Below are 12,596 nucleotides of genomic sequence, written 5' to 3'. Positions count from 1 at the left end.
GATGTGCTAATATACAGCCATTAAAATTAGAACTATGCAAAGTATATAGATACAAAAGAATGCATAAGCCAAAGAAAGTAAAGTGAAAAACAGATCACAAAGTCTATATGTATGTATCTTGACTTTAGCTACATGCAATTGAATGGTGGACATCAATAAAAATTAAGAATAAGTTTCAGATAACATAACATTTTATCTACCTTGGGTTCTTTTTTCTAAAATGGTAAGTGCATAATAAAAAAGAAAATGCTATGAGAGGATCCCATTTGAGTTAAGAAAGCTCCCTAATCTCATATTCATTTGGGGCCACAGGAAAAACCTCACGGTTTTCCCTGAGGCTAGTTGGTGGCCATCAGACTACAGAGCCCATGGTGAGAGGAAATACTTCCCACCTCTTTGAGGCCACGAAGACCCTCCATTTACAGAATGGAGAAACCCTAAAATAAGACGGGAAAAGACTTGGTCAAAGTAAGAAATTAGGCCATTTGTTTTTACCATCAAAACTTTAGCTCTTTTCAACAAAACCACTTTAGTATTTTTTAAAGTTAATCACATTAAAGCAATTCCATTAATATCAAGACAACTCTGAATTCACCTTCTCCTAAAGCTCAATATCCCACTCATAAATAATAATTGCTAACCACATTTTTCCTCATTCAGATCCTAGATATTATGCTTATACCCATAAGAAAAACTGTTCTGCATGGAGGTATAATATTATAGATATTACAAGTTTGCCAATAAAAAAGATAACTGCACTAGAGATAATATTCCTAGAGACCTGTTTCAATGCTGGTGTTTTAGACCAGAATGAACTTCACTCAATGTGCTGTGACATTGACTTATCTCATTTTTACCTTGTGCACAGGCTAGATTTTGGTAGATGATATAGCTGGCTTGTCATCTAGCTAACTGAGGGTAATAAGCCATCATAATAAAAAATATTGTGTGCTATGGATCATTCAGTTACTATTCATTGTTTAGCTCTAAATTTAATCATCTCTTAACCATCCTTGGATTAATAAATAAATTCCAACCAATATTTTACACAATACTTTTATAAAAATTTGTAGGCAATGATAGCACAAAGAAATAGGAGAATTTGAATTTGAATTGAATAATTTTAAATGAAAGAGCAATAATTTTGAATAAGATATATATCACAGTCTTAAGGAGGGTATTGTATAAACTGTAATCCTAAATAGAAGACTTCTAGTATTTTCTTTCAGCTCAATATTATTTATTCACTGGACAAATATTTATTTGTATATTATACATGTAAATTATATGCCAATTTGTTGCTCTGGAAAGATGCAATAAGATCCTTGCCTGCATTGTAGAAGTAGCAATCGAACAGTAAGCAATACTTATTAAGGCCAGGCACGGTGGCTCAAGCCTGTAATACCAGAACTTTAAGAGGTTATGGCAGGTGGATCACTAGATCCCAGGAGTTCAAGACCAGTCTGGGCAATATGGCAAAACCCTGTCTCTATGAAAAAAGAAAAAAATTAGCCAGGCATGATGGGATATGCCTGTAGTCCCAGCTTCTCAGGAGGCTGAGGTGGGAGAATCGCCTAAACCTGGGAAGTCGAAGTTACAGTGAGTCATATTCACGCCACTAAACCAAGACATTTCAAGAAAGCATGAAAAATCAAGTATTTTAAGTAAGGGTTGGGTATTAGGGAGAGGTAACTACCCCTCCTCCAAGGAATTTCCATTTATTTTCTGTTTCCTCTCTTCCATTTCAGCTACTTCAGCAATCCTTACGGCTAAGCAGTTTTTATCTCCAGAATTTTACCAAATCCCAATCCTAGTGAAGGACAGCTATAACAGAGCATGTGAATCAGCACAGATCGTGCAGTTATATGCCTGTGATTGCGATGACAACCACATGTGCCTGGACTCTAGTGCTGCGGGCATCTACACAGAGGACATAACTGGTGACACGCATGGGCCTGTCACTGAAGACCAAGCTGGAGTTTCCAATGTTGGTCTCGGACCAGCAGGGATTGGCATGATGGTTCTGGGCATCCTGCTACTGCTTTGTAAGTACTCAATTAAATTCTTCTTTTCAATAGTTCTTCAAAATAGGACTGTAAAGAGGCTTGCTGGGATAGTTAGGTTCATGTAGCCATTTCTTTTTGGTATCTCTAGCAATTTTTGAGTGCCTTAGAAATAAACAATGGGACTGACAAGGATATGTGCTTAATCCACATAATAACTAAGAAAGCCTAGGGTGAGTGTGAGTCTTAAAGATGATAAACACATGCAAATCACTAAGTATATTACCTAAAAGCACAAAATAATTCCCATGATGGAAATTTCCTTAAAATGCTTTAAAAGTAGAGAGGCGCAAGCAATTAAATCGAAGTTGGAAAGTTAGGACAATCTTTTTGGAAAAGTAGATTTTGAGGTGGGCCCTGAAAGCTGAGGATTTTTTTCAAAGGAGGATGATGTCTGGGGAATTTTGAAAGATAATCAAAGGCAAAGGAACAACACGTACAAAAGGGGGCAAGATATGGAAGGGCATAGAACACCCAGGAAGCAGAGATGCTGAAAGGGAGGCATGTTCATGATGCACCAAGAGCTCTGGACTTCAGTCCTGTGGCACAGAAGAGTTGATGAGGGCTTGTGAGCACAGGTGGAGGCAGGCAAAACAGACTAGAACAGAGAATTAGTCTCTGGGCTCTGGGTGAGTGCCTGAACTAAGCCTATGGTCACAGAAATGGCAAGATCCCAAAACAAAAATTTCCAAGAAAGGGCCCTCCTTTGCCCATAGTATTTTTTTAAACACATAGACCCTCAGAGGAAAGATACTTCGTACAGTTTAGGTTGCCCATGCAGTACTTAGGTTTCATGGGGATCAAAAGCTGGATTGTAAAATGAAAGAGAGTTAATCTTGTCAAACTGTATTGTTATTATGTTTTCAGGGATGAGCACTAATTAACACGTAATCATTTCAAGGCATAAAAAAATAACAGCTGACTTTTGGGCAGGATTTCTTTCTTGAAATAATCTGTGAACTTTCAAAGCTATGTAAAGATCATGAGTGATTCTCGCAATGATATTAGACATATTTTCCCAGAATATAACTCTACAGCAATTGAGTAGTGGTGTCAGGTAAGCTTTGAGTTAGTGTTTCTCAACCCTAGCTGCACGTAAGAATCAGTTAAAGATCTTTAAAAACTACTCAGGCTTGGATCATACTCAAGATGAGACCAAGCATCAGCATGTTCAAGCCCTTTGGTGAGACTAATGTGCAGTTCAAGGTTAAAAACCCAGTGCCAGCTGCATTTCCAGAAAGTTAGCACTAAGAATTTCAAGACTTTACCTGACCCAGTCAAAGAAAGCATGAGAGCTGTTCAACTGATTGATTGTGGAACAGGAGAGGAATACCCCTACTGACACTTGTTTTCAATGATGAAGCCCATGGTCTATTTTAGACGAGGGATCTATTTTAGGATCTGAGCCCAAACCTATGTTCCCAAAAGCCCTCAGATTGACATTCTTGATGTGAACTTCTAATGCGATTATATATACAGTAATTATACTGGGTATGTGCTAAAAATACTTCATTTCATTTATTAGTGCCTTTGTTAGAGTTCATGCCTGCAATGGTACATGACCCAGCTCACATTTAAATTCACAGAAGTATAGAATAGGTAGAACCATGGCCTAGGGGCTACCAACTCTAGTTTTAGTCCTTTTCCAGAAAACTCTCTGGAAATGTGTAACTTGACCTTTCACTGTTCATAGCACAAATGGCAAAATTGCCAGCTTAATTGTTGTAATAAGATTAAAGCTGATTTTGCAGCTTTTATATTCTCTTCTTTTTTATCTTTTTCTAATTTTTAATTTTTGTGGGCACATAATAGGTGTGCGTATTTATGGGGTACATGGTTGATACAGGCAATGTGAAATAATCACATCCTGGAGAATGGGGCATCCATGCCCTACTTTTATCCTTCTGCTCTTTTTCTTTGATTAACCTGCTCAACAAAACACATGCTGTGCTAGAGAATTAGGAAAGTAGGAAAAGCAACTAGAGTGGGCCAAAAGAACTAAACAGAATATTCTAGAATCTTAGAAAACTTAAGCAGTATCAATATTTATGGATTAAAATATAGAATTGAGGTGATTATTAGGGTAAAAAATAGGAAATTTTCTCTTAGAAGAAACACTTGATAGCTAAAAATTTTTGATAGCTTTAATTTTTCATTATATTTTTAGACAGTCTTAAAATAATTATAAATATCTCCATTAAATTTAGTGAGTATTATTTGACTTCCACTTTAAGTGTAACTGTAATAAGGATTGAAGATAGGTCATATCTCCAGGTCCTATAGCTGAATCCTATATTCAGTCCTCTTAACAACATGTATTGATGATGTGTTTAACTTACATGTGTGTGTATTGTGTCTGTCTAGTGTTTATATGAGTTTCTATATGAATATGCAAATACATATCCACAGGAATGTTCTAAGTGTACACATATACAAATGCATGTACCCACACATAAATGTGTGCGCATGAAGCTATATGCACATATGTGTATACATATGTATCCAGAGGCTTACAAATACATATACACAGACAGTTGTATACGCGTACATATACATATATCTGCAAGTACAGATATGCTGCAAGTACATGGGACACTGGAAAACAGGAAACTATTTGAAGCCTGGATCTGCCCCAACCAGCTCAGGAGTCTTAGACTAAAGACTGGACCTTAATTTCCTAATCTGTCAGTAAAGAATTTCAATTACCTGATCTCAAACTCCTTGCCATCTAACTCTAAAGTTCTATGTGATTTGGTGATGTTGTATTTATAAACTCGGATATGTATACTCAATCCTCCAAAGGAAAAAATACTTTCTTACATACATTTGTATTTTTTTGTTCTAAATATAATGTCACCAAATGCCCCCCAAAATGATTCGTTCAGTGGCTTCCTAAACTGAGCAATTTGTGTTAACTACTCATTGTCACTTTCTTGGGCAGTGGCTCCACTCTTGCTGCTCCTTTGTTGCTGCAAACAGAGACAGCCAGAAGGCCTGGGGACAAGGTTTGCTCCTGTGCCTGAGGGCGGAGAAGGAGTGATGCAGTCTTGGGGAATTGAAGGAGCCCATCCCGAGGACAGGGTGAGTGGACTGTCGCTTTCCAGAGAAGAGTAGCATTTCAGTGGAAATTGAGCATGTCTTAACAATTACATGCTGCACAAAAAATGAACAGATGCCAATTTTTAAATGTTTAACATAAAGTATTTGTTTTTAAAATCTTTGTCTTTTTAGGATGTGTCAAATATATGTGCACCCATGACAGCCTCAAATACCCAGGATCGAATGGATTCCTCTGGTCAGTAGACACCAAAATCTGTTTGTCTTTTTAAATTTTTCAAAACTATTCAACCGGACAAACTTCATGTAAAAGTACCTTATGGAAAAGTGTGTCAATCTCTTTGGGTGGCAGTATAATCAGAAGGCATGTGACCTGTTTGAAGTAGCCACTTTATTTTTCTATCTGAAACCACAGGCAGTGAAGAATGACCACACAGCAAACTCTGGAGGCAGAACACTTGGGTTTGATTCCCAGCTCTGCCACTTGCTTAAGGGTTGCATATCTTATCTGAAATGCATAAGACCATGAAACTTTTTGTGTTATGGTGATCAAAAAATGTTTCAGACCTAGGAGCATTTTGGATTCTTGATTATTGGATTTGGGATGCTCAACCTGTTGTAACAAATCCTTAGTCAAGATACTGAACCGCACTGGGCCTCAGTTTCCCTGTCTTTGAAATAGAGCTTATGATAGTACCTACTTTAAAGTGTTGCTGTGAGGAGTAAATGAGTAGTTATGTATGTGTATAAATATATACATATATGTAATACATAAGACATACATATATTGTATATTTTATTATATATAACATACATGTATATGTGTTATATATACACATGTTATATATACATGTCTATGTTATAATATATATACACACATATATACATGTATGTTATATATAATAATCTATACAATATATGTACGTATCATACAGATATACACACTCATACGTATGTGTATACATACACACACACGTATGAGTGTGTATATGTGCATAAATCACAAAATATACATTAGAATAGCACCTAGCACAGAGTACATGCTACTGTAGTAATTATTTATAAGTTTTTTAAAAAAAGAGCTAAAGAAAAGGCAGTAAATGTACTCTAATAATACACTGAATAACTTTTCTTATATACAGAAAAGCTTTTGCCTCAGGAGAGTGTCTTAAACTGTCCTATCTTACCAGCTCCATGCTCATCTAAGAATACTGAACAGTATCTGGCAATGATTGCACCAAATAGAGAGGGTGCTTAATTCTGCAGTGGACGTGAGCTTTCTCTGATGGTTCATTAGCATCCCAAGCTTGACCCTTTGCATGCAAAGAAGCTTGGTGACTGAACATTCCCGTGAGCCCAGCTCCATCCTGTTCCAGGGTGAAGGAGGACTGAGCTCAGTTTCTGCAATCACGCCACTGGCCTTGCTTTGGAGGGCTCCTGGGTGGGTCAAGCCTGCAGTAGCCACGGCGGGAACAGGCGCCTACTTGCAGCTCCTCTTGGCAAGTTCTACACTTTAAGTCTAGGGCAAAGTCTGTGCAAACGTGAGAAAGCCACGTCCCACCGCTGACTCCCTCTGTGTCATTAATTTACTTTTTTTTTTTTTGGTCAACAAGTCTGGAGATTATGGGTGTAACTCGTATCGCTCGTTGTCAGCTTGCCAGCGCCTACGCCTTGCTGGGTGGTCGTGGCACCTCGGCTAGCAGCGGCAGCATTGTAGGTGGATGCGCGCTGCGGGCAACTTGAGTGCTGTTACAACAACGCCCTCCCTTTTCAGAAATCTACACAAACACTTATGCAGCCGGGGGTACGGTGGAAGGGGGTGTATCAGGAGTGGAACTCAACACAGGGCTGGGGACAGCTGCTGGCCTCGTCGCCGGAGGGGCCGCAGGGGCCACGAGGAAGAGGAGTTTTGCCGTGGGAACCCTGAGGGACCACGCCGACTCCGACGTCAACATGGCTTTCCTGGACAGCTACTTCTCGGAGGTAATGCTCTCACAGCTACACACAAAATCGTCTTGAGACTAAATAATAATAATAATAAAATACTCACAATGGCAGTAGGCCTCTTCTGAAATATAATGTTATCCTCAACCTTATCCCAAACCTGAATAAAAAATATTTCACCACTCCTTAAAACACAAAATGCTAATTTGCAGCAGGGTTTCATATTCAACTGCCATAGCGCATCTTAGTACTGTGAACAAGGCCTCATCATTCTCCACTTCCCTTTTCCACTTTTCTGACTTCTGTTTCCTTGATTCCTCACCTTGTTTCCCATACCACAAGCAAAGCAGGAAAATGCTCATCAAGGGGAGAAAAATGTGCATTTATGACCTTGCTTTTTGATGTCCTTCATGTTCTCCTGGAGCCTCCAACAGAAAAAAGAAAATAAAAAGACAGAATTGGGAACAAAAAGAGTTAAAATTCAGGAACACAGCATCACCACAACTTGTGCTAGATTAAGACCTAGAAGATAGGTCTCCTATTCTCAGTCCAGTGACTTATCCACTAACTTCCCTACATTAAGAAAAGGGGTCCAGCAATAGCACTGCTGGGCATATATCCAAAAGAAAGGAAATCAGTGTATCAAAGAAATACATGCACCCCAATGTTTATTGCAGCACTAGTCATGTAGCCAATACATAGAATCAACCTGTGTCCATCAACGGATGAATGGACTTTTAAAATGTGATACATATATACAATGGAATATTATTCAGCCATAAAAAATGAAATTTTGTCATTTGCAACAGCATGGATGGAACTGGAGGACATTAGGTTAAGTGAAATAAGCCAGGCACAGAAAGACTAACTTGACATGTTCTCACTTATTTGTGGAAGCTAAAAGAAAAAACCAAACTCTTGGAGATAGAGGTAGAATGATAGTTATTTGAGGCTGACAAGGACAGCAGGGAGGGAAAACAAAGTGGGGATGGTTAATAGGTACAAAAATACCGTTAGATAGGATGAATGAGTTCTAGTATTTGGTAGCACAACAGGAAGACTATAGTTAACAATAATTTGTTATACATTTTAAAAGAACAAAAATAGTAGAACTGTAATGTTCCTAAAACAAAGATATAACACATGCTTGAAGTGATAGATACCCCAATGATGCTGATTTTATCATTACACATTGTATACCTGTATCAACACATCCCATGCCCCATAAATATATGCAACTATTAGGTATCTATTAAAAAAAAAAAAAAAAAGCCCCATAGACATTGAGTTAGCCTAATAGAGTAGCATAAAGAGTAAATAAATCCTCTTTTGAATTCCTATTTGGTAAGTTTACTTGGCTTAAATAATAATCCATTTTATCTCATATTTCAGTTAGCCTGCTTTATTCCACATCTGATGATACATGTATTTCACCATTACTCTTTGCAAAAAAAAAAAATGCTGAAGATGTTGCAATTGTAAACTACATCTCAAAATTGGTAGTTACAAATACTATCACAGAATATGCATAAATAGTATCAATTATTTTAATAAGTGATTGATACCATTATTCAGTTTATTCCATGACTTCCCTCAGAAGTCTTGCTGAGGGATTGCTGTTATTCTCCCTTGATTATTTTAGGGAGAAAGAAGTGTCTAATTCTGCATTTTCTTCTAATTTTAGAAAGCATATGCTTATGCAGATGAAGATGAAGGTCGACCAGCCAATGACTGCTTGCTCATTTATGACCACGAGGGAGTAGGGTCTCCCGTGGGCTCTATTGGTTGTTGCAGTTGGATTGTGGATGACTTAGATGAAAGCTGCATGGAAACTTTAGATCCAAAATTTAGGACTCTTGCTGAAATCTGCTTAGACACAGAAATTGAACCATTTCCTTCCCACCAGGCCTGTATACCAATCAGTACTGACCTCCCTTTGCTCGGACCTAATTACTTTGTTAATGAATCTTCAGGAGTGACTCCCTCAGAGGCTGAATTCCAAGAAGAAATGGCAGCATCTGAACCCGTGATTCAGGGGGATATTATTGTGGCTGAGACTTACGGTGCTGCTGATCAGTGTGTGCAACCCACTACAATTATTTTTGATCCTCAGCTTGCACCCAATGTTGTAGTTACAGAAACATTAATGGCACCTGTCTATGATATTCAAGGGAATATTTGTGTACCTGCTGAGTTGGCAGATTACAACAACGTAATCTATGCTGAGAGAGTACTGGCTAGTCCTGGTGTGCCTGACATGAGCAATAGTAGCACGACTGATGGTTGTATGGGACCTGTGATGACTGGCAGTGTTTTAGTAGGGCCAGAAATTCAAGTGATGCAAATGATGAGTCCAGACATTCCCATAAGCCAAACCATTGGTTCCACATCCCCAATGACACCTCGACACAGAGTTACACGATACAGTAACATACATTACACCCAACAGTAAGTGCTTTATGGTCAGAATTCTATATGGGGACCTTGTACCTTGCAATCACTAATACATCCACCAAAGATATATAAGGTACCATATATATTAACAGTCAACAAATATTCACATATTCTAAGGTCAATGCCATTATCTGATTATAACATTCTAAGGGTAAATATGGCTAAGCACTTTAGATAAGCCTTTTTTTTAATTCTTTCTGATTTTAAATAATTGTCAGAAATTGTGCAGAAAATGTATGGCATCCTTTGATACTGTCTAATGAATCACACATAACTCATATTGTAAACCCTATGGGTCCTGAGGCCTGTAGCACCAATCTTGCAAACCAAGATGCCTTGCTCTTGGAAGTTGCAAAAGAAGGCTTGTCTACATCCACCAGCCATACTTTTTAGAGAAATATTTATATTAAAATGTTTAGTTGAAAAATTGAATGAAATGTACATTTCTGAAAGGAAATTGAAAAGGAATATAGAGTATCTGTCAATATCTTCAGATGTCTGAAGTCATTTGTCTCTTCAAAAGACTTTTCAAGATAATGCTCTATTAAGCAATAGGGCATGCTTATTAAAGAGTCTGCAAACTGAAAGCATCACTGGAAATTGTTCATCGAAGAAACAAATATATTTTTATTGAACTTTATTGATTTATATGATTAGCTGTAAATTAATGTAGAATAGCAAAAAAAAAATTATGACAATCCTAAAGTAGAAAGAGTTATTAGGGGAAAAATTAGAGTTTTTTCCACTTACAGGGAATTTTTTTCCTACTGTTGTCAATTATGTCAGAAAAATACATGAAATATGGCTTAATCAATTTCATTGATCTGAATTGTAAAGCTTTCAATTAGCAACCAGATATTCTCCAAAAGCACTCTCTTATTATTCATATATTTGACAGTATTTACTTAAAAGCAACTAGATGTTGAGTGCTAGTCTTGGCTCTGTGAATATACAGGTGAAAAAGACAGACATGGTTTCTGCCTTCCTAGAGCTTCTGTTCATTTCTAGGCTTAAAATAAAACTCTGGGATATGTCTTTAAGTTCCTAACAACAGTAATTAACAAACTATTTAAGTCCATTACCAACTTGTCTTCCTCTTTGCAACACTACTGTTTATGTTGAATAAATAAAATGGAAACACACACAGAGTCTGCTTACTTTTAGGAGGAATAAAGCTGACTTGAGAAAAAGACACTCTAGGAAGGTAATTTTATTTAATTCTGTAAATTATGTATACAGCAGCAGTTATAATGTGACTGAGAAATAATGTAAATGAAATAAACTTATTTTCAAGGCTTAATCCTTTTAAAAGGAGATCATTGTAGTGCTTCTTGCCTATCTTTTGTTCCTTTATGAATAAAACTATTATAGAATTTGAGGCATCTCAGATAACCTCTTACCCAGTTCTCTAAGTTTCTAGACAAGGAATCTAGAAATAAAATTTAAATGATCACAACCAGCTAGTTGTGGTACAAGGCCTCAAACCTATTGTTCAGACACCCTAGCCCATATGCTTTTTCATGCTGTAACTTCATCAGATATAAAGAGGATCCAAATTGGCCTGCTGCATAATCTTTGCTGTTCCCTAATTGGAAGAAAAATTTTCTCTCAAAAAATTAAGTTTTATGATGTGCAAGCACAGAGCAGCTCAAACATTGTAATGCTAGCAAGTTATTTACATATTACCTAATATTTTCCAAATTATGTGTACTTCCAGCGGCTACATCCATTTCTTACTTTAGAAAATTTTACTACTCTAAAATTCATGAACTCCATGGGGTAGCTAAGGAGCATTTGTCTCATGGTGATTTAACACCCAAGCAACAACGAGCCACATAGCATCTGGTACACGTTCCATTCTGTGGCAAATCCTGACATAGACATTTTTCTCTTAAAAGTTTGTGTTGGATGGCTTTTGTTAAAAAGTCAAAAACTAACATGTTGGTGAGACTGCAGAGAAAAGGGCACACTAATACAATGTTGGTGGGAATGCAAATTAGTCCAGCCATTGTGGAAAACAGTTCAAAGAATTCTCAAGGAACTGGGAGTTGAATAACCATTTGACCCGGCAATCCCATTACTGGGTATAATAAACCCCAAAAAAAATAAACTCTTCTACCAACAGGACACGTGTACCCATATGTCCATTGCAGTGGTATTCACAATAGCAAAAACATGGAATCAACCCAGGTGCCCATCGACAGTGAACTAGACCAAGAAAATGTGGTACAGATACACCATGGAATACTATGCAGCCATAAAAAAGAATGAAGAATGAAATCGTGTCCTTTGCAGCAACATGGATGCAGCTGAAGGCCATTATGCTAAGCAAGTTAATGAAAGAACAGAAAACCAAGCACCGCATGTTCTCACTTGCAAGTGGGAACAAACATTGGGTTCACGTGAACATAAAGATGGAAACAATAGACACTGGGGGCTATTAGAGGAAGGAAAGAGGGAGAGGAGCAGGGCTGAAAAGCTGTCTATTGGGTACTACGCTCACTACCTGAGTTACGAGTTTGGTCATACCTTAAACCTCAGCATTACGCTATATACCTTTGTAACAAACCTGCACATGTATTTCTTGATTCTAAAATAAAAGTTGAAAAAGCAAAATAACAAAATAAAAAATTTCAAAAACAGGGCTCTTTTTTATATAATGATTTCTATTCTTTTGGGTAGATGCCCAGTGGTGGGATTGCAGGGTTGAATCACAGTTCTATTTTTAGTTCTTCACCAAATCTCCATACAGTTTGAATTTTTTTAATTACAAATGGATAAGTAGGATCATACTCTTGGTTTATAGAAATACATGTTGTTGTTAGAGAAATTTGGTGAGTGTATTTTAAATTACTGTTATTTAACATTTAAAATACATTTAAAAATTACAAAAATGAACATAAATTTTCTCTTCTAGAATATAGTGATTATTTTAAATTTGGCTCAATTTTTTTATATTTTAAACTGACCAAAAAAATGGAAACTAAAGTGCAAAAATAGAGTTTGCATTTTATTAGGCCAATATTTCTAAGGAATTATGAAATAATTAGTCAAAACACTATGAGATTAAGAAATGAA

The 12,596-nt window shown here is 37.0% G+C and overlaps 1 protein-coding gene and 1 long non-coding RNA gene across 2 annotated transcripts in view; one reads left to right on the top strand and one right to left on the bottom strand.

The window, feature by feature from the left end:
* Positions 1–10,834, top strand: part of DSG4 (desmoglein 4) — a 35,849-nt gene extending 25,015 nt beyond the window's left edge. The window contains exons 12-16 of the mRNA XM_017497709.2: positions 1,749–2,045; positions 5,005–5,144; positions 5,295–5,358; positions 6,895–7,103; positions 8,749–10,834. Of these exons, the coding sequence (XP_017353198.1) occupies positions 1,749–2,045; positions 5,005–5,144; positions 5,295–5,358; positions 6,895–7,103; positions 8,749–9,516 (1,478 nt within the window). The 3' untranslated portion in view covers positions 9,517–10,834. The remainder of the gene's footprint in view (positions 1–1,748; positions 2,046–5,004; positions 5,145–5,294; positions 5,359–6,894; positions 7,104–8,748) is intronic.
* LOC119466921 overlaps positions 1–12,596 on the bottom strand; it is a 117,383-nt gene that overhangs the window by 96,287 nt on the left and 8,500 nt on the right. The window lies entirely within an intron of this gene.

Source organism: Cebus imitator, unplaced genomic scaffold (genome assembly GCF_001604975.1).
Source record: "Cebus imitator isolate Cc_AM_T3 unplaced genomic scaffold, Cebus_imitator-1.0 Scaffold12, whole genome shotgun sequence".
Taxonomy (NCBI): domain Eukaryota; kingdom Metazoa; phylum Chordata; class Mammalia; order Primates; family Cebidae; genus Cebus; species Cebus imitator.
Note: the sequence above shows the minus strand (reverse complement) of the source record. Positions and strands in the feature narration are given on the sequence as shown.